This window comes from Anthonomus grandis, chromosome 22 (genome assembly GCF_022605725.1).
Source record: "Anthonomus grandis grandis chromosome 22, icAntGran1.3, whole genome shotgun sequence".
Classification (NCBI taxonomy): Eukaryota; Metazoa; Arthropoda; class Insecta; order Coleoptera; family Curculionidae; genus Anthonomus; species Anthonomus grandis.
This window is the reverse complement of record NC_065567.1, coordinates 45,787,962-45,811,073: the sequence shown is the minus strand read 5'-3', so window position 1 is coordinate 45,811,073 and position 23,112 is coordinate 45,787,962. Positions and strand designations below refer to the sequence as shown.

Genomic DNA, 23,112 nt, shown 5'->3' with positions numbered 1-23,112 from the left:
TGATACAGCCATTGTGATTTCAGGAGAGTCTTGGGACATTGTGAAAGATAAATCTGTAAATAATTTAACTATAATAAAAAATTGGCTTCAAACATTTAAATTATCATTAAACTTAGCTAAAACAACATACATAGCCTTTTTCCTTACTAATGCGAATAGACCACATTATAGTTTTATTTTAGTAGATAATCACTGTATTAAAGAAACTTCATGTACAAAATACCTTGGAGTTGTAATTGATAAGTTTGTGAAATGGCAACCACACATTGATTATCTTTCCAACAAAATTCGAAAACTAATTCATAAATTTTACTTATTGAGAGAATTTTTAAAAAGTCTTTTGTTAATCATAATTATGATACAAGAACCAGGTGCAATAGGCAAATTAAACTACCACTAAGTACTAATAATCTTAATCTAAGATACATAAATTACTTTGGACCTAAATTGTATAGCTTGTTGCCGGGTGCTTGTAGAGGTTGCACTTCCATAAAAAAATTTAAGTTGTTGTGTAAGAGTGTAATCTCTGAAAGCGCACACTAATTTGAAAAGTTTTTCGTCTGAGCATTTGATCACAGATATTGTTATGGTTGGTTGTATTTTGAATTTTTTAATTTATTTGTAGGTATGCATAATTTTTTAATTATGTTTCTCTCTTGCTTAGTCTCTTAATCTTTCTTATCTTTGTGATAATATTTATAATAGAAAATATTATTATTTTATATTTAAAAGTAACATGATTTGATACCGCACATACAGATGTTTCACATCTTGGTGCTTGATTGTATCAATATTAAAATGAATCATAATTCAATAAAAACTATAATATATGATATATGTTAACTAGTCTATAGTAACTTTATATGTAATTACTGTTATATGATGTTTGTAAAGTATGCAATAAACAGTATATTTTCAAAAAAAAAAAAATCATTTTTTTCACTCTGATTTGAGCTATTTAGGACAGGAGCTTACTCCTTATAAAGTAGTCATTAAACTAGCCTCTTCCAACAACACTCTGCCAAGTTCCTGGGTATTGTAATTGATAGACATCTATCATGGGATCCTCAGGTGGAATCTGTGCAACAGATTATCATGCAGCAATTATGCCATCTTACAGCTTTGATACTATGCAGATGCATATTCACTTTAAAGCTTTTATTATGCCTCAGTGCATTCCACTCTATCCTATGCCTTGTTAGCTTGGGGTAATTCCTCTAGTATTGGGAGAGTGCTAATAAGCCAAAAATGCATTGTACATGTGGTGTTAAGACTTTTCTTTAGAGAAGCTTGCCATGGTACTTTTAAAAAAGGAAAAATCCTATTTATAATTAACATCTATATCTTGGAGTGTGGTTGGAAAATCTTTCCAACCACATGAGATCTGGAGATCTTAAGTTTTATAAAACTTGAAATGCAGATAAATTATACATACCCTGGTTGTCACAGTTACGGGCTGATCAAGAAATTACATCTCTCAAAATTTTTAATCATCCCTGATGTAGAATAAAAAGAGCTAAGACTTTTCCAATTTTTAAGAAAACCCTTGGAACCATGTCAGCTGTCCTGACTGGACCATGTTAACTGTCCTTTTTACTTGTTGACAGAGTTCTTTAAGTGTAGATTTATTGACCAAATTTAGTAAATTTTTTTCCTTTGATATTTTTGTAATTTTATACTACTTTTATTAGCATTGTAGTTTTTTTTATTGACAATTCTTATACATTGTTATGATGAAAAAAATGATTTGATTTGATTAATTATTAACTATTATTGCAGCATTATATAAATACAGAAATTCTGTCTTAAAACAATTAATTAAATATTTATATATTTTTGTTATCACACTTTTGATACTTACTTGCCATATGAGGCACTTGTGGAGTAACTGAATTTTAAAGGTTCTAGTGTGTATAGCAAAATAAAATTTCTAAAAATTATTGGCTGACATAAACAGATATTTTATGCAGGGTATAGTAGTATAAGAATAATGCAGTTACATAAACTTAGGAGTTATAAGAAAGTAACATAATACATAATAAACAAAAATTAAAAAAAAAACCCAAAAATTTGATATGCAGAAAATGTTCATAGTCATTTTACAAAAAAAAAAGCATTACAATATTTTTGATGCTGCTGTAAAAACTAATGAGGGTCTTAATAATCCTATATTATTATATTGAGGTTCAAAACAATATAATAAACTACTAGGTACCTACATATATAAAATCAATATCAAAAATATAAATATTTCAGAAAAAGAAATAAAAGATAGACTACCTTACCACTAATTATTAATTAACAATAATTATCAGACTTAATCTTAATACAAAGGATAATTAAACTGTTTTACAAGTAGTAATAATAATCTCTCAAAATCTGAACAATTAACAATGCAAAATTAGCTAAGAAAAAACAAAATATATTATTATCAATGACAATGATCAAATATACTTCAAATTATTAATCCCATTTGATTATTTGATTGGGGTTCATTTATAGAATTCAATGATAGATTCCTACAATTTAACTTTAGGCTAGTATATATTATTGAAGAATAATATAGACATATGATTATAATAATTCCTTGTTGCTGATTTTTTTTCTTTGTTACCAATGGGTATCACTATTTAAAGTATTGATGAAATGCGTTATTGCAGATTGTAAATCTTTTTGAATAAATGTTTATAAAAAAAATATATAAAAGTGGCAGAACAAATATTTTGCAACTGTTTTGTAATTATTATCATTAGCTGAAATTAAAATGTTAATGTCTATTACATTAATTGTGGTATCTATTTATTTATTTCTCTTCCAACGAGCAATTGCCCAATTTACAACAATATAAAACATTTTACAAGAGAAGAAAAACCTAACTTACACTACACATTGCACAAAAATCATAATGATACCTGATAAAAACCTTAAAAATAGATAGGAGGCTATAAATAATAAATGTCAACTAGACGTAATTTATACGGACTTCACCAAAGTCTTTCATAAGTTGGATCATGGATTTCTTGCTCAGATTTTAAGCAATAGTCTTCTGTTTGCTGATTACCTAAAGATATTTCACATTGTAACTAATTGGGATGACTGCTTCTCCAAAATGATATTAATTTAATCTGCAACTGGTGTAAGATTAATAGGCTTCCTCTCAATATTGAAAAGTGTAAAAAGATGTCAATTTCTTTGCTAAAAAATGAAATTAGCTTTGACTATACATTAAATGGTTCAATTCTTTCGAACTGTGATTTGGATGTCATTATTAACAAGAAGCTTTAATTTTTGCAATCATATCGATAATTTTATAAAGTAATCTTTAAAATCTCTTGATTTTATTATAAGAGCTACATCCGACTTCACTAATACGAGGTTTGTCCGGAAAATACGTATAAAAGTCGAATCATATTTTTATTTTACAATAATTTAAAAATTTCAATATGGTCTCCTTCAAAGTACTCCCCCTGAGACAAGATGCTCTTTTGCCAACGCCGTTTCCACTGTTGGCATGATCGCTTGAAGTCTTCAGGTGTTAGGCTCTTCAATTGCCGTGTCGTTTCGGACTTGATGGCTTCCACATCACCCAAGTGCCGCCCCCGAAGCACCATTTTGCATTTGGGGAACAGAAAAAACGCACAAGGGGCTAAATCGGGTGAATAAGGCGGGTGTTCTGTCACAATGATTGAGCTCCTAACCAAAAACTCACACACAACGAGAGATGTGTGTGCAGGCGCGTTGTCGTGATGAAGGATCCACTTGCCCCCTTGAGCCAAATCCGGCCGAACTCGAGCCACACGAGCTCTGAGACGACGCAAAACTTAAACGTAGAAATTCCCGTTCACTGTCTGGCCGGGAAGAACAAATTCCTGGTGAACAATGCCCCCAGAATCAAAGAAAACAATCAACATTGTTTTCACATTGGACCTTGATTTTCGCGACTTTTTTGTTCTCGGATCTCCTGCTTGCTTCCACTCCTTGCTTTGAGATTTCAGCTCCACGTCGAATTCGTAGAACCATGATTCATCTCCAGTGATGACCCTATCAAGAAACTCGCTCCTGTTCTCTGCCTCCATCCAATCCTGACAACAACCAAACCTCCTTGCTTTCTGATCTGGAGAACGATTTTTGCACACAATTTTTTCATTTCAAGTGTTCCTGTCAGGATTTTGTGGACGATTGTTTTAGGTATTGATAGTTCCTCAGCTATCATCCTAACTGTCAATCGACGGTCATTAAGGACACAACCACGAATTCGTTCAACGTTTTCCTCAGAAGTCGATTTGGAGGGGCGTCCTGATCGTCATTTTTCACGTCTTCTCGGCCATCCCGAAACCTTTTCAACCACTTGTTGACAATTGGTTCCTTTAGAGAATTGTCTCCGTAAACTTGTTTCAAACACTCGAAAATTTCACGACCATTCTTGCCTAGCTTTGCAAGAAACTTGATGTTAATTTGCTGTTCCTCAATCAGAGAGAGCTCCATGCCGACGGCAGGTAGAAAAAGGGTTACTTTAAACGTGTAAACGTAAATTTGCTATAACTCGCAGAGCGCTCTGGCTCGAACTGAGCGTTCAGTGGATGGTATAGAGAGAGGAAACCGCTGGGCCGCCCCTCGCCTACGCGTAGATACGACGCCACGAACATTTTATACGTACTTTCCGGACAAACCTCGTATATCAAGTAGAATCATCGTATTTAATTCCCTAATAAAATTGCGATTACTTTATGCGGCTCCACTCTGGTATTCAAACTATACTGTTCATATTGTTAGACTTGAATTTGTTCAAAGTAAATTTCTGAAACATATCACTTTCAAAACTGAAGGAATTTATCCCAAACAAGGATACAATCAGCACTTGTTACTCAGCAGATTTAATATGATTTCCCTTCATCAGGAAACCATTTGTGCAGGTTTGCTTTTTCTTTTCAAATTATGTAATGGTCATATTAACTGCCCGGAATTGCTAGCAGCTATACACTTTGTTGTGCCTTACATTAATACTAGAAGACAAAACATTTTTACTTACAAACATATAGCACAAATTTAGCAAAGAAAGAGCCTTTATATGTATGCCAATATATGTCTTTATAAGAGTATGCTCTTGGTTTAACTTGGTATATATATTTTGATATATTATCTTAGTGATTCCTTTAAGGATTAGATTCCTCTTCGACAATAACAAATATATTTGAATTTGACCTAAATATTTTCACATCACAGAATAAATTCACAGAACATTGGCTTTCAACAGTATTAAAAATTCTATTTTATTAGTAAAATAATCCAACTGATCCAAGTACTTGTTAGCAAGTTTGCCTGTCCTGGTAACAAAGGAATTATTTCCATAATAATTGGTTCGGTGGTGGAATATGTAATGAGGGTGTCTGACGGGTCTGTCTATAAGGAACATATAGACCAATTTTACCAAGTATATCTAGGCACAAAGATCCAGGATGAAGAATGTCATACTGACAGGTCACGATGTTTACGCCGGGTTTGGAGAGTATGAATATTAAGTTCAGACTCAAACTCATGGTTGATAATAGGAAGTGCAGTAGTGTAACATTCCTTTTAAATGCAATATGTCTTAGAAATTTGTGCTGAACCTGCTCAATCATCTTAATGTGATTGTTATAATGAGGTGACCAATTACATGAACCATACTCTAGGTGAGGATGAACTAGTGCACAGTAAAGAGGCTTAATAGAGGTAAGGTCCTGGAAATCTCTGGCGCACCCCTTAATAAAACCCAGCATTTGCATAGCCTTTAATATAGTTGATGTGACATAAAGAGAAAAATTTTAATGGGAGTCCAAAGTTATACCAAGGTCTTTTACACTAGATAACACTTCCAGAGGAGTGCCATTAATAGCATAAACATGATTAAGCTGGCCTGTACCTCAAGTGAAAAGTATTGAATGACATTTACTGGTATTCAAGACCATATTATTAGCGGTGCACCAACCAGCAAGCCTATTTAAGTCAAGCTGAAGTTTGAGGAAATCATCCAAATTTGAGACTCTATGGTATACCCTAAGGTCATCCGCAAATTTCAGATAGTAGCTATTCATGAAACAACTTCCAATATCATTGATGAAGATGTTAAAAAGCAACAACCCTAAGTGGAATCCTTGGGGAACAACAGATGGAGTCTGTACTTCATTTGATTCAAAATTGCACAGTCTAACAATCTACCTATGGTTAGATAAGTAGCTACTAACTAGCTCTGTAAGAAATACATATTCATCATAGCACTGTTTTCTTTTTATTTTACATCTTGATCATAGGACCAAAAAAGCTTGATCATCGGCATCCAATTGTGAGTTCAAAAATCTCTTGTGTGCCCTCTTTTTCACAACTATTAACTTTTTCAACTCTGATGAAAACCAAAATGGAAATTTTTTAGGGGAATATTTCTTTAAAGGAACAAAGCAGTCAATACATAAATACATGATTTCATAGAATACATTTAACATATCGTTCAAACCTAAATTTGTGAACAGTGTTTCCCAGTCAGCCTGCAGTAGGAAATCCAAAATGGCATCCCAGTTGAAATTCACTTGAATTTCTGTTAAGATCACACTCCACACACCAGTACAGTGGAGGGTGATCATTGTCTGTTGGAAGGAATGTAAAATCTGTCATGGAAACAGTTACATCTGAGGAAGGTGCCAATACCAAGTCCAGAATAGAGCCAGTATCGTTTGAAATATGGTAGACCTGAAATAAATTATATAGGGCACAAAGGCCAGACACCGTCTGGACAGACTCAACATCACCAGGTGATGCTGAGGCCAGAAGAACAGCAGTTAGCTCCTTATCCAACCGACGGCAATGAGGTAGATGAAAATCGTCCACAACCAACAATTGACAATGTTCACCAGTCCCTCCAAATCGTCCACAAAAATAGCATACTTAGAGTGTCTTCTGGGCGGAAAATATGTGCTAGCCACTAATAGCAGATGGCTCCCTGAGCCTACACAAACAAACAGTGCCTCAATTTCACTTCATGACAAAATCCGACTGGTTACACTCTTGTGTACTGCAATCAGCACTCCCCGCTACGAGAACATTCACTAGTAAAAGCTGATCTATCCTTTTATACAGTATAATCATATAATTGGAGTTCATTATCAAAATACTCACTGGTTAACCAGGTCTCATTTAAGACAATTATTTATTTATTTATATACGGGAGGTTGCCATTAATAAAATAAATTATAACAAAAATTAATAACCTAACCATAACAATAAAAAAATAATAAACAATATTCGTTAAGTAATTAAACAAAATTTGTTAAAATTTTTAAACAACATGGTTACAAAAATAAATAAGCGATTAATAAATCTCGGGTTCTATAGACAATATAACCAATATATTGAGAATAAATTTGATTCATTTAAAAAACATTTCAAACTACGTACATATATAGTTATCGATTTTCAATAAAGTCAGTCAAACATCGCTTAAACCCAGAAAAACCCTTATCAATTATATTATAATGACAATTAAACTCGTTTCCCAGCATGTGAAACCTATTAATAGGAGAATATTTACCATAATTCGTATGATGTTGTTTAATTAAAAATAGTGGTATCTCTCTAAGATATCTGGTATTGCATCTAAAATTTACATTCTACATTAGAGTAAGATAAAATACTACGAATAAGAGTAATATACAAAACTCCAAATGCAAAGACAGAAAAATCACGAGAATTCCTTGTAATAAAACCAAGAACGCGAGAGGCTTTATACAGATTTTCGCGTAAAAAAATAAAAACAATTTTACTTCCCTAAAAATCTGATGCGGTGTGAAAATATTTGTTCGTCGATTGCAAGCAAACTAAGGGATCATATTTATTACAAGAAGTATCAAAAGTTAACAAATTTAAATAATTTAAGAAATACTCATGTTTTTAAGGCGTTTAAAAAGTAAATGGGAGTAAAAAAGTGCCGTAACGCGTCTTTATTTAACGCAAATAAAGTCCCGGAGTCGCCTATGCATGTTTTTTATTGCTCTGTCGGCTTTTTAAGGAAGTAAAATTCTTTTTATTTTTAAGCGAAAACCATGCGTCGGACGAAAAAAACTAAGATATCAAATTTGCTAAAAAGTGTTTGAGGATTTTAAAAATTATTTTTATTTTAAGAAAAAGCAGTGGCATAGTATTTTTTTCACCAAAAATATTCAATAGAAGACCTATAGGGACGCTACTGGCAGAGAAAATATTTTTTTGCAGATTAAAAGATGCGTCTTGATGATTAGAATACATGCAGAAAATATCATAAAAATTTCTACATTATTGTTTAAGTTATTATTAAAAAACTGATTTTTTTTGAAAACTTTAGTATCTCAAAAGTTAAGACGTTTAGGGCATGTGTTCATAGGAACTTTTTTTCTTAAAATGGGTCCGGGAATCACTCCCTTAAATATTAGCTCGTCGTTAAGGAACACCCTGTATATGGTGATTGAAGTGTTAATGAAAATATTGCAGCTCCTTTACACTGCAATTAAGCTCCAGAGGTATGATACTTACACTGATTGGTTCTGGCTTTGCATTTCCTAATTTCTAGAACCCAAGCCTGCATAAGCTTCTTAGTGACACATGTTTGGAGGTTTCTTCCTCCTCCTATATCCCTGATGTACCTATATGTATGCCCACTGGGATTTTTATTTTTCTCTCTATTTTATTTACAACTTTTCTGTTGGAGTTCAGAAGGTCTGTTATAAATTTAGGCTCAGTAATAAATCTCTGTAATAACAGGGAAATGCTTTTGAGAAAACTGTATATGTATGGAGTTAGGGGAAGCGCTCTTGAGTAGTTTAAATCATATTTAAGTCAAAGGTATCAGAGAGTTATCATTAAGGAAGATGGAGTAGAACATAAATTGGATATATCACAAAATACAGTAGGACTGCCTCAGGGTAGCATATTTGGACCTATTCTTATAATTTTTGTTAATAATTTTAGTTTTAAAATGCATTAATTACCCATATTGCAATATAACACAATTTGCAGATGACACGAATCTGTCTGTAAAAGAATCTATATCAATGAACTTACTGAATGGGGGGAGTTTGTATTTAAATTGGCAGATAATTGGTTTAAGAACAACAGCCTATGTCTAAATTTTAAAAAAAATTAATCTAATTCTATTCAGGACCAAATTAAACAAATTAGAAAAACCTGATTCACTTATAATAAGTAATTCTCAGTTTAAAATAGGAAGTAGTACCAAATGTTTAGGTATTTTTGTTGATGAGTTTTTAATTTGGTCATACCATATAGAAAGTCTGAATGAAAAACTCAATGAAATTCGTTACTGCATAAGATTTGTTTGAAAATATATGGATGAGTTATCTAGAAGAATAGTGTATTTTGCAAATTTGGAAAGCACTGCTAGATATGGTATAATTTTTTGGGCTTCTAACTCTAGGGCTTAAGGAATTTTTGTAAAACAGAAATGTGTTATTAGAATAATGTATAAACTGCATTTTTTTAGATCTAAGAAAATTATGACCATCAATGCTCTGTACATATTTAAGCTATAGTTTTTAAAAATAGGCAGACTTTGTTCCCGGCAAATATCAATCACAACTACAGAACACATACAAATAACATCTGTTTTTTATCTGATCTGATTTATTAGTATTAGGTTGTTTGTGTTGTGTACCTAATAGGATATTTGTGGATCTTTGATATCAATTTACTTTATATTTGTTTTTTTACAGCTATTATATGAATTTATATAATCTGAAGTAAAGAAATTAAAAAAAAAGCCTCTGACCTGGTGTGTTACCAACTGTGGGATTGTGTTTTAACTCAGTTTTGAACTGTTGCTGTAAACAGTTCTTTGTTAATACCTCTGAAAGACTCTGAGTAAGGCTATCATTTTATATTATATTATTTATGTTAGTATTCCCTGCTTGCTCCTGTTAATTTGTGTGACAGAGCTACAATTATTCTAGAGCTTTTATGCCATTTTCAGTCTTTAACTACTTTGGAATATTTCATGGTAATTGATAGCCTTTATTGGCATTTTACTGTATTTTCCAATTTAAATACATTTTACAAAGTGTGGACAAAGTAGACACATAAGTTAGAAAAGTGAGGCAAACATTCATATTTTTTAGTACTAATTTACCAATCTTGCTTTTTTCTAATATATGGGAAATATACACAGCTTTTTTGAAAATTTTGCATTAAGCTAAGTAGTTTTTTTTTATTCTTCTTATTTATGAGTGTAATATGAATAATCACCTTAGATCAATGGGAATAATTGGGAATTTAGATGTATGTTATGTGGATATCTAAGATTGATTTTTTATTGAAAAATTTCACACTAAAATTTTTGATAAAATATTTCTGGATTCTGTGTAGCTGCTGTTCATAATGATAAGAATCACTTGTGTACCTTTTGTAATTATTTAAAACTTGAACAGGTTTATCTACTACCAAACCATTTTGGTGACTTCCTGGACCCTATTTTCTCAGGTTTACAGTTTAGGTAGGGACACTAAACTTTTGAACAAATTGAAATATTATTTGAACGCACTTAATTCTCATCAAATGCTTAAGTGAGATATTTACTGTGAATTTAAAAATGTGTGATTTTCTTGCTTTTTTATTTTTGAGAGGAAAAATGTAGTTTTACATGATTATTATAACACCAGAGAAAACTGGCGCGGGAAGTTAATTTAGTAATTTTTATATTTTTCTCTGAATTATTGAAATTTTTCTCTATGTAGATCGCAGACGAGAACACAGAGAAGACCGGTCAAGACATGGTTCCGATTATGACAGTGACTGGGAAAGAGAAACCTACGATTTAGAAAAAAGAAGTCATTCAAGAAGCCCGATACATGAGTATCGAGAAAGAGACCGAGATAGACGACACTACCACAGAGGTCGAGAACGAGAAAGAGATCGAGATTATCATAGATACCGGAGAAGATCAAGGAGTAATGATTCAAGGTGGGAGAGGGAAGAAAGAAAATCTGATAGATATCGAGATGACGATAGCGACAGGTACAAGTTATTCATCATTACATTGCAGTATTTTGTACATATCATCCTAATTTTTATAGTGAAAGAAGTCCTGGTGGAGGTATTATTGGCGCTAGCGGTTCAGAAATCATTGGATACAAAAGTCAACCTCCAAACAATACCATTATGATTAGAGGATTAGCTCAACATATCACAGAGAATGATGTAAGTTGCTTAAGCCAGTTGGTGTACAGTTCATGACTTTAACTCCATAAATTTTAGATAAGACAAGATATTATTCAAGGAGGGCTAATGCCAAAGGACATTCGGTTAATTCGGAAAAAAGACACAGGTAATGAATAAAGGTATTCATTCATATAGGAAATGTATTGGTTGTCTCTAGGCCAGAGTTTTTCTGAAAAAAATATGAAACCTAAGGTTACACATAATGCCATTCGTATCTTATATGCTGTTTAGGTGCCTCGCGCGGTTTTGCCTTTGTGGAGTTCTCGACACTACATGAGGCAGTTCGATGGATGGAGACGAAACAGGTAGCTTTCAGAAGACATTGTTAATGTAACAAAGGTTACACTTGATAAGTATAACAGTATTTAACTTATAAACCTCTCCGTTCTGACTTCATGTCATTATAGCAGGAAACCATATCAACCTTTCTTATTTAAATAAATGTTTCCTTAATCCATGACATTGAACAATTTTTTAATCAGACATGGCTAATTGGAATGTAAAGACAAAATGTTTTGATCATCTAGTTAGAAATTTAAATAGTTTAGTTTGTCTGCAAAACAAAGTCATATTTATGAAATACACTAAATGTGTAACTGAATATTACCTGATTTAAGAAATGTGGCATATATTTTGTTTAATTTTGTACAAAACACTGAGAGTATTTCTCTTACCCAACATTCATACAAAACTTGTTAAGCAATTCAATAACCCAAATTTAACAATGGCTTATTTAAAAAATTTCGAATTTAAAAACACATCTAAAGAATTGTTTAACTAACTTATTAGTTATGAAACCAACCAACACGCTCTGTGTTCTTAAGATAAGTTCTAGGCAACCAAAGGGTCTCTTTGCATAGAGGGGTTGGTAGCCATTTGTCAAACAAAAGTTTTAAATATTTCTGGTGTTATTTCAGGGGATATTAATGCTACAAGACAACTATAGAGCTATAATGCAATACAGCATACCGAAAGACGCCCCTTCGGAAAAGCCCGCAACTAACAAGGCTGCTGCAGATTGGTTTTGCATCAAGGTATTTTTTCATAAGAAATGTGTTTTTTAACGAATTTCTTAAATATAGTAAATATAGCATAAGATGGGCATTTGTTTAGGTTTTTTTAAGTGAATAGGTAAAAACAGTTGCACAACAAGTAACATCTTGGTATTCTTGCTTTATTTTTGCATATTTATTTATTTTCAGCAAATTCACAGATATGATAAATATATTATCATATTTTTTGTAACTAATTTAATTTAATTTATTTTAGCTTATATTAATTACAAAATAATTAAAACAAAGAAAAAATACTGGTTCCATAATTTGCTAGACGTCTTACCTAAAAATTTAGTAAAAATCCTTAAACCTTAACCGATAAAGAAGTTGCGCTCTCTAGCGACGTTTATAAGAGTTTGATAATAATTTTTAGCGAGTTCTCATGGTCCCCTTTGATACCAACATTTTATTTCCTTAGGTCATACGAGTCATATGTGATATTTATTTTAGTGGGACGGACATTCGGTATGAAGTGTTTATATTTACGTCTTGAAAAAAAATATGAAACTCTTGTTTTTATGAAAAACATTTAATTTTAAGATATACTTTTATTTTTCTAACAGTTCGTTTAGTTTTGATCTTTAAGTCAAATATTATATTACGCATTGGTGTTTGGCTTACTTTGAACCTATAATAAAAGTTTGAACTAATAATCTTATATAGTTTACATATAGTTAGGTGAATTTGCATAGAACCGTAAATTACAGAACATAGAACGATTCTATGTAAAAAAATTTGGAAAAAACAAATCTTTGACCCTTACTAATTTTCACTGTTAAATTTTTCTGATTTTTTTAGTATAACCTAATATGTAAAAAGCATCACATATAAACTATATTTCTATACAATAGTTATGTACAAGACCGGCTGATCTGTGATATGCCATTGAGGTAATTCGAAGTTGTTGTTCTCATGCTTTATTGTCACCTTGCTTTGTATTGTCAGTTCTTAAATAATGTTATTATGATTATTTTGAACTGTATTCGAGATGCTTGTCCCTGGGAAAAAATACGTCCACATTTGATTTCGTTAAATTGGATGCAAACTTTACCTATTATTTCGCACTAACGCAAAAAAACCGACCGGTCTTTTTATTTTTTCACTGTAATAATTTTTTTTATACAATATTTTAAATATTTGCTTTAAAATGTATTTTACTTAATTTTTTTGGTTGAAATATTCATTATTTTACAATTATTAAGGAGGTGAAATAATAGTATTATTATAATAAAATATAATAACATTAAAAAACAATATAAATCTTGATGAGAAATCTAAATTTTAGTGTGGGGCTCAGAATTTCAAGAGAAGAGAAAACTGTTTTAAATGTCATGCCTCAAGAAATGAATCTGAGGAAGGAGGCAGTGGAAGCGATGAAACTTGTTCATATACTACCAAAAGTAAGTGTATATTTATGTTTATAATAAAAAATAATAACGTTTCACATGTAACTTTAAGTAACTCTAAGTTTTTAGAAAAAAAGCCGCCGATAGCTCATTAGATTTTAAAAAATGTCTAAAATACTGGACCTAAATAATTGGTCTTTTTTTAGCACTCATGCTTAGAAATCTTGACGCGTTAACAACTGAAGATGCTGTCATTGCAGTACTGAATAGCACAATACCAGACTTGGTAAAATTAATATCGGCTGTATGCATTGGACGAGACCCTTTAACATCTACGTCAAGGGGTATTTGTTATTTGGGTACCGAAAGTACTGTTGATGCGCTAGCAATATTTGGCGCCTTAAGTGGATTGGCTCAACCTATGTCCATCGAGGGAAAGACAGGTTAGTATTACGGCATCATTAAGTCTTCATTAATCAGTCATCATTAATCAGAACAAAAGGGATCTAAGTATATATCTTGACAATATTAGCTCCTAATTAAATATTTAAGTGGCAAATTAAAAAAAAAAATTGTTCAGACTGACAGATCGCAGATTTCTTAATATTTAATTTTTAATATTCCATCATTTTATGTGAAAAAAAAATAAAGTGTTAAATTGAATATTGCTGAAATTTAAATATAAAGATTTATGTTGGTTCTGGCTTCCTAATTACTATTTGGGTTTTTATTCCTCAGGGCCACATAAATCTCATGAAGCTTCATTCTCAGACTATATTTTTATATCTTAAAAATATTTTTTCTGTTCGAATATATAAATGCGTCATAGATTTGCTGGTCCCACTGTTTTTTTTTTTAGCGCTTATTATAAAGAATTTATTTGTTTCCTCATGCTTTTCTCTGGTTTTTATGCAAATATTTCTGCCCGAAATAATATTGAAAATTTTCCAAAATCTATTCAAGCAGCAATGTCTCTGTTGACAAACTCAACTACTATTGTTTCACCCTTTTCCCAAGCCCAGTAAGTTTTTCTTAATGTTTAGAGTTATTCATGGAATTTATCTGTGTTGTTTTACAGATCAAACAGATATTCTTTGGTTTCCTGTTAAATAATAAAGCTAACATATATGAGGTGATGCGATTTAGAAGAGCGCGTTAGCGATCTATGTGCGAAAAAACTTAAACTGTTTCAACAATTACAGAAAATAATATTTCTGCAAAAATATTGATTACTTATTAATGGATTCTTTATACATTTTACAATCAATACTTTTAATATGTGAATAAAAGTATAATCCGCAATTTTCGAGACGAACACGCTCGAGCGACACAGTAAGATTTAAGAAAATTAAAATAGAGATAAAAAGTTAAATCGTAATAAAGCAAATTTTAATGGTTTTAAAATATCGTGCCTGACATACATACAGGGTGTTCATTTGAAAACATCCCACCACGGATTTATCGAAAACCACTGTTTTAAAAAAAATGTCAAAAGGTTTGTCAAGCGGGACAGCTTTCTAACCTAAAATTACTTCACTCCCTTTCACCCTCTGCCCCCCAGGGTCATCCCCTTAAAAATTTTAAATGTCAAGGGGTATCCAGTAATAGCTTGTTTAAAAGGTCTTTCGAAGTCTTTTATTTTGACGTTTAATTTTTTTAAATCGGTCGATTCGTTTTCGAGAAAATTACAAAAATCTTTGCTTATCTTAATTTGTTCAGATAGAAAACAAAAACATGAAAATATTAGTTTTTATTTCAATAAGTGTTCAAAATGTTGCCAGTTTTTGGCCAAGCAATGATATAGGCCATGTTCAAATTCCTGACAAACATTTTCAAAAACATGTTGTGGGATATCATGGCAGCTGTCGATGATGCGTGCTGATGCGACGAAGTTCATCCAAACTTTCAGGTTGGGGAGTAAACACAATAGATTTCAAATGATCCCATAGAAAAAAGTCTAACGGCGTTATATCAGGAGATCTAGCAAGCCATTCTATAGGCTCCCTTCGCCCTATCCATTTATCTGGAAACTCGTCGTCTAGCCATTGTTGAACGGGAAGAACATAGTGAAGAGAAGCGCCGTCTTGCTGGAAATATATTTCAGCCTCATCAAGTATAGGGTTTCCATCATCATCGATTTGGTTTTCAATGGATTCAGTGATAAGCGGATTGATGGTATTTTCCAACATATCCAAATAAATGTCTCCATTTAAATTTCCGTTAATAAATAATGGCCCAATCACTTTATTTCCTAAAATGATTGCCCATACATTAATTTTTTGAGGGTACTGGGTATGCCCTTCTACAAATGCATGAGGATTTTCATTGCTCCAATATCTACAGTTATGCTTATTAACAAATCCATTTTGATAAAATGTGCATTCATCGCTGAAGTAGATATTCTTTACATGAATAGTATTTTCGTTAATCGCTTCAGTTATTTTTTTACAAAACTCAACTCGCCTATCGAAATCGTCTTCGGTTAACTCTTGCAATATTTTTATTTTGAATGGATGAAATGGTGTGGTAACTGTGTGAACAGAGCCTAATGAAATACCAGTAGCAGCAACAATTTTGCCTAATGAAGTATTAGGATTTATTCCAAAATGACCCAAAACTTCAACTTGAGCGGCTTCATCCAAAATTCGCCGATGATCACGTTTTTTTATTTGCAACAGATCCAGTGTCAGTAAACTTAGTAACAAGGTCCAAAACATACCTATGCGAAGTTATCTTCTACGGATGTCTGGCATTAAACGTGACGGCAGTTTGGCGAGCACATTAATTTTGGGCACCATAAATTAGAATAATTTCCACTCTTTCGGCTAGTGTGTAAACCATTTTGGAAGTAAAATCTTCAATTCAACAAATAAATTTTTACTATTCCAAGACTGCAGCAAATGTAACTGACGGTAAAATAAATTCTTTGTTTCAGTTCGCCCAGGATATCTGTGTTGATGAAAAGAATGCGGAAAAAAAATTCAGGTTATTTACTTTTTTCCACGTCTAATCTTCGGAATTGCTGTTTATGTTGGTAGTTTTCGTTTTAAATTATAAACGAAAAAATTGTAGATTTGGCAAACCCTATCGGGCAACATTTTGAACACCTATTGAAATAAAAAACTGATATTTTCATGTTTTTGTTTTCTATCTGAACAAATTAAGATAAATAAAGACTTTTCTAATTTTCTCGAAAACGAATCGACCGATTTAAAAAAATCAAACGCAAAATAAAAGACTTCGAAAGACCTTTTAAACAAGCTATTACTCGATAGCCCTTGTCATTTGAAATTTTTAAGCGGATGACCCTGGGGGCAGAGGGTGAAAAGGGGTGAAGTAATTTTAGGTTAGAAAGTTGTCCCCCTTGACAAACCTTTTGTAAAACGTATATCGGCGTTTTTTTTTTAAACAGTGGTTTTCGATAAATCCGTGATGGGAAGTTTTCAAATGAACACCCTGTATGTAAGATTTTATCTATAAATGGTTTTATTTTGACCACCTCTACACAATTAGCAAAAAAATTATAGCTAAACTGTTTTATTTTTTAGCAATTATATCGTACTGTAAATACAATATGGGTGACACCAGAAAGGCATATTCACAAGTAGATCATGCTGCATTTCCCAATGCCTCCATCCCACAAACTTATGCATTAGCGGACGTGGATAGCTTAGCTGAGTATTCTGCCACAAGATACGCCAAAACTCCAGATGAATATACCCATTATTATAATTACTACAGACAGTTCTTTACCCAGCAAATTAATGAAGGCAATTCAATCACCCTTCATAACGAAAATCAAATGGATGCGGCAAATGCCGCAGCTGCAGTCGCGCAAGCTGCAATTCAGCAGATGCAAGCTACTAAAACTTACTATGAACCCAGCCAGATGCAGATGCCAACCGGAACTGACGGCAAAAGATATGGTTAGTTAAATAATATTTTTTAGCGAGTTTATTAACTTAAATATAGATACATTTCTCGATTAAGTTAAAGAAATGCAGTTAATATTTTTCGTATTTTTTACTTATTTTCAGCTGTGCCTGATATTTCGTCCTACATCTATGATAAATCAACTGGCTTTCAATATGATCCGTCTACAGGTCTTTATTATGATTCTAAATCCACTTACTACTGGAATAGCGTAATTCAAAAATATCTCTTTTGGGACCATGAAAAATTCACTTACGCCCTTGCTCCAACTTACAATAATACAAGTTCAGTTAACGCTGCCTCTAACACTTTAAGCACAAATGAGGAAGAAAAAAACAAAAATTCTAATAACGCTAAAGTTCCAGGAGAGAAACATGATAAAGTTAAAGTAGCGAAAAAAATTGCGAAGGATATGGAACGATGGGCTAAGACGTTAAATCAGAAAAAGGATTTTATAGCAGTCAAAAATGTATCTGATAACAATTATATATCTACTAGCGCAAGTGCTGATATTGGTTTCTCAGTGCTCGAGAAAAAAACAGTAGTTTCTCCTAATCCTGCTTTAAAGACCGATATTGATGTTCCTGAACCAGCTGTAGGACCATTGGTGGCGTCTTATGGAGATAGTGAATCATCAGGTCAGTATAGAATATTATACAAACACCCATAATTAGCACTAAAGCTATATCATTTTAGGAAAGCACCTCTTAGAAATAAATATCGTAATTTTTAAATTAGCCTAAACTTTTTTATGACGTTCGACTGAAGCCGAACGCGCTATTATTAACGCTTAAACAAAAAATCATATCATATCCAAGTTAACTAATATGTCCTCAGTTCCAATTATTATATTACATATAAGCATAATAAAAAATAGGAATAAATTAAAATACATTGAAGGGACCGTTGAAATTGGGTAAAATAGGCGAATATCTAAATAATGAATTAATACTTGAAAATGTAATTATTAAAAAAAAATCTTATTTCAATCAATTTATATTAGATTTGACGTTTTATTGCAATAGGCAAAAGTACATTTAATGATAAGTACAAAAAAGATATATAAAATATTTTACGAGTACCTTGACAACAATGTGTACTTTTGAACATACTTTTTCACTGGAAAAGCTTTGATTAGTTAGTCATTGCATTTAGTCTTGGTTTTTTAAAAATTATCTTTTAAGAACTTGTTCCATAAAATTTAAAACAAGTGTACCGTTTGAATCGCTGAAAATGCATACTTGCTGTCTTCACCTTTCTATTTTCCTTATTTTTTGAAACGAAATTTGGATTTAAAAAATCTAAAACTTGATACTCATCTTCTAAGGTTTTAAGATCTTAATTTACGCATGCGCAAAACCACCCGAAATTGTACAACTCGATCTCAAGGTTTTGAAAAAATGGGTTCCAAGATACCTAGTTCAATATTTCTTATTAATAGCATATTATCTTACCCTTATCTGCGACCCCTTGGACTGGGTAAGATACACCCCTAAAATCTTAAATAGAAAAGGGCTCGAGTGATACATCATCTTGAAGCTCTCGAAAAATTGTTTCCAATGATACCATAGAAAGCCACATTTCATACAATTCTCAGTTCTTCAAAAAAAACAATAAATAAAAACACACTATTTAACTAATTAAATGTTGCAAATTATTGCCGTTATTTTGATAATAATAAAACCTACTTTCAAATTCTTCACGTACATTTACAAATATTTCTCTAAATATAGCACGCCATTTCTGAACTATTCAATGCTGGAGTTGCTCTATTGGCTCAGGTTGCGTTTTAAGAACCACAGATTTTAGGTGACTCCATGAAATAGGACCTCTTTTTCTAATTCACCGGTTAAGATAATGATCATTTAACAATTGATCTAACGGGAACTACATAATTATCTTTCTTTATTTAGTAAAACCTGCTACATAAAAATAAAATACATAGTATGGCATTTAAGATAATATTAAAAAGCAATAAACTAAAATTAAAAAGCAAAACAAAACCAAAAAATATGGATAATATTACAATAATAGTGCTGTTATGAGGTACGAGTATTGTTGGCAAATAAACATGTTTAAGTTTATGCATTCACATATGCGTAAGAATATACAAAAAGGTAAGAGAAACAAACATATACAATGTAAAAATAAAATCTTAAGCTTAACGTAAATAAATAATAAAACATGAATGTAAAAAATGAAGAAAACATGAATTTTATGAATTAAAATAAAATTTTAAAATATAAAATGAGCTAAAATGTAAAAAAATCAGAAAACAAACACACAATAAAATTAAGGTGAAATAAATAAAACTTAAAATGACATAAAATCATTTAAACCTATAAAATAAAACGTATAATGATATAACACAGACTAGAAAATTCATAACACAGAACAAAGACAAATACTAAATCTCTAGAACAAATTTTCTCAAGAGCCTTTTAAACACGTTAAAACTATCACAGGATTTAAGACTAGCCGGTAACCTATTGAATTTTATTAAGCCCCTATATAATATTGACTTAAGCAACTGACTTGTATTACATCTGTCAACTAGGAAATCTGTTCAGTTGCAAGTATGATAATTGTGAACATCACTAAAAATTGTCAATTTATCATAGATATAGTCTGGTAGCAGACGATGTTTTAATTTAAAAATAAACAGATAAACATTAAACATAATGCTTTGGTTCACAGACAACATACCTTGGACGTTTAACATAGACACAACTGGGGTATAACGATTACATTTAAGGATCAGTCCCATAGCTCTATTTTGTATTATTTCTGGTTTATTATATATTGGGGTAAATTAAATAATAATGTCGAACAGAATTGCAGATGGGGAAGTTCCATACCATTATAAAGCATTAGTTTTGTGTGCATTGTTAGATTTTTTTCTATGCGTGCTATAAATCCAACTTTCTTTGAAAACTTCCTCATGATGTAATTAGCATGCGCATGAAAGTTCAGGCTTGCGTCCAATATAGTCCCTAAGTATTTTATTTCCTTTTCAAAAAGAATTTTTTTTCCATCTACAATAATGTCCATAGCGTCAGTGTCTACCCGGCTCAATCTTGATTTTCTGTTAAACACACAGAATTTTGATTTATTGGCATTTAAACTCAGTTTATTGTGGCAGAGCCAGCCAAATAAGTTAGCAATATCAGTGTTTATATTAGATACCAGTTCATTAAGATTTTTACCAACTGTGTAAATCATGGTATCATCTGCAAACAAAACAATTTTACATTTTTTGACTACTTTTATCATATCATTAATATATAGTTAAGACAATAATGGACCTAACACTGTGCCTTGCGGTACACATAACATCAAGAACACCAGACAGACAACGAACATACTTAACACGTTGGACTCTGTTACATAGATAAGATTTAAACCAGTTTAAGACTGTACGCTTAATTCCTAATATGTCTAATTTTTGAATTAAAATATCCCTATCAATGGTTTCAAAAGTTCTTTTAAAGTCTAAAAATACGGCTCAGTCATAGTCACTGTCAATGGCTCTGAGAAAATTATCACAAATATCGACAACCACAGATTCACAAAAGTGATTCTGACGGAAACCTGATTGATTGGAACCGATTATTGAATTTTCGTTGCAAAAATCAAGAAGTTACGCTTTTACACAAACCTCAAGGAGCTTTTCATAGACAGGTACAGTGGTAATGGGTCTGAATTCATTGTGATAATGAGGAGGTGCTTTATCCTATTGGAATGTAGTGACCGTTCTTCTAAAGATACATTTTCGTGTATGTTTCTGGTCTTTTAATTCCCGCACTATTCGTGGTTCTATGGACCTCTGTGGCATTTCAGCATGCAAGTCGCCATTTAAATTTCCTGGTATAAATATTGGGCCGATAATACCATCTACCAGGCTAAACATTAATTTTTTTGGGATACTGGGAATGCCCTTCTCTAAATACGTGTGTGTTTCGCGTCATTCCAGTAATGACTATTTTACTTATATAAAAGATACTTATATAGACTTATATACACTCATCACCGAAGTAAATAGTTTTAACTAGTTGAGGTTCTGCAGAAATTCTATCCGTCATTATTTCACAAAATTGGATTTCTTTCCGGGTCGTCGTCAAGTTCTTAGAAATAAAAACTTGACGACGAAATCTCTAGAAATAAAACTTTTTTATTGAACAAAGTAATATCAGGAAATAATCCAGTTGCTATAGCTGCTTAACGAACGATGTTGATAAAGTTGAATTCATTGCAGCTAACCCAGAGTTTCAATTTGCGCTGTTTCGTCGACTAATCTCGGTTGATTTTTCTTTTTATTCATGACAAAATCAGTTTTTAAATTTGGTTACTAGTTGGCAAACATACTCCGGACTTCCATTTCGACCTGAATGCCTTTCTTGCAAGAGTGATTGTGTACATGTCGATCTAAAAAATGTGAGAAGATATGTGTACAACGTGTATATATTTTTCATCCACTAATAGCAAAGCATAACATATATACGTTGTGCAAATCTCTTCTCGCATTTTATTTCGTTAAAACGTTAAGCTGCCCTTAAGAAACATTAATCCTAGGAACCAGAACATACAGTACCGCTCAAAAGTATTTGCCCACATATGACTGTTTTAAAGTTATAACTAAAAATAATAAACCCATCAGTTATTCTTATGAAACGGTTTATTTATAACAAAATGAATATAAACAATACATTTTTCAATTAATTAAATTTAAGAAAATCAAATTTTGGATTTATCTATATGTCCGCCTCGATTTTTAATAACAGCTTCACAGAGTTTCGGTAGTCTTCCAATTAATTTGTCCAAAGTTTCCTGAGGTATCTTGTGCCACTCTTCTTGGATGATCCTCCACAAGTCTTCTTTTGATGTGGGGCATGATTTTCGCACTTGTCTATCCAGTTCATCCCACAGTAATTCGATAGGATTGAGGTCCGGTGATTGTGGGGGCCATACCATAACTTTCAGAAGATGTTGCCTTTGTAATTGACCTAAATATTGCTTGCACAATTTCGACGTGTGCTTGGGGTCATTTTCATGTTTAAAGATGAAGTTTTTCCCAAGAAGTAAATTGTCTCTTAAAATTGTTTTGTAACCCTCTTTTCGAAGAATTCCTTCTATTCCTGGGCGATCTAATTAGATCGCCCACTGCAGATCCTCCGAAACAACCATCACCGAACCACCACCGTGTTGAGGCCACCGTACAGTTCTCAGCGACCCTTTCATTGGTATAACAGCGAACAAAAACTCGCCTCTTCGTTCCAAAAACCTCGAATTTCGACTCGTCACTCCAGAGAACTTTCTTTCAGTCATCAATGGTCCATTCTTTGTGTGATTGGGCCCACTCAAGTCTTTTCTTCTTATTAACATCCTTCAGTAGCGGTTTTGATACAGCTAAACGTCCTTTAAGACCAGCATTATAAAGTCGCCGTTTTACTGTCGAAACACTGACCGCTTTTTTACGCTCCTTGTTGATTTTTGCTGTGATTTCAGGGGCGGTAAGGCGTCTATTGCGTTTGCTTGTAATTATA

General features: G+C 32.2%; 1 protein-coding gene across 3 annotated transcripts in view; it reads left to right on the top strand.

Annotated features, from left to right (window-relative positions):
- LOC126749098 (RNA-binding protein 5-like) overlaps nucleotides 1-23,112 on the top strand; it is a 62,159-nt gene that overhangs the window by 2,218 nt on the left and 36,829 nt on the right. For all 3 annotated transcript variants that reach the window (XR_007664877.1, XR_007664876.1, XM_050458731.1), the window contains exons 2-10: nucleotides 10,752-11,031; nucleotides 11,091-11,214; nucleotides 11,272-11,341; nucleotides 11,467-11,540; nucleotides 12,153-12,269; nucleotides 13,576-13,690; nucleotides 13,843-14,079; nucleotides 17,185-17,562; nucleotides 17,674-18,207. Coding sequence is in view for 1 of the 3 variants with exons in the window: in XM_050458731.1 (XP_050314688.1) it covers nucleotides 10,752-11,031; nucleotides 11,091-11,214; nucleotides 11,272-11,341; nucleotides 11,467-11,540; nucleotides 12,153-12,269; nucleotides 13,576-13,690; nucleotides 13,843-14,079; nucleotides 17,185-17,562; nucleotides 17,674-18,207 (1,929 nt within the window). In the remaining 2 variants the exon portion in view is untranslated. The remainder of the gene's footprint in view (nucleotides 1-10,751; nucleotides 11,032-11,090; nucleotides 11,215-11,271; nucleotides 11,342-11,466; nucleotides 11,541-12,152; nucleotides 12,270-13,575; nucleotides 13,691-13,842; nucleotides 14,080-17,184; nucleotides 17,563-17,673; nucleotides 18,208-23,112) is intronic.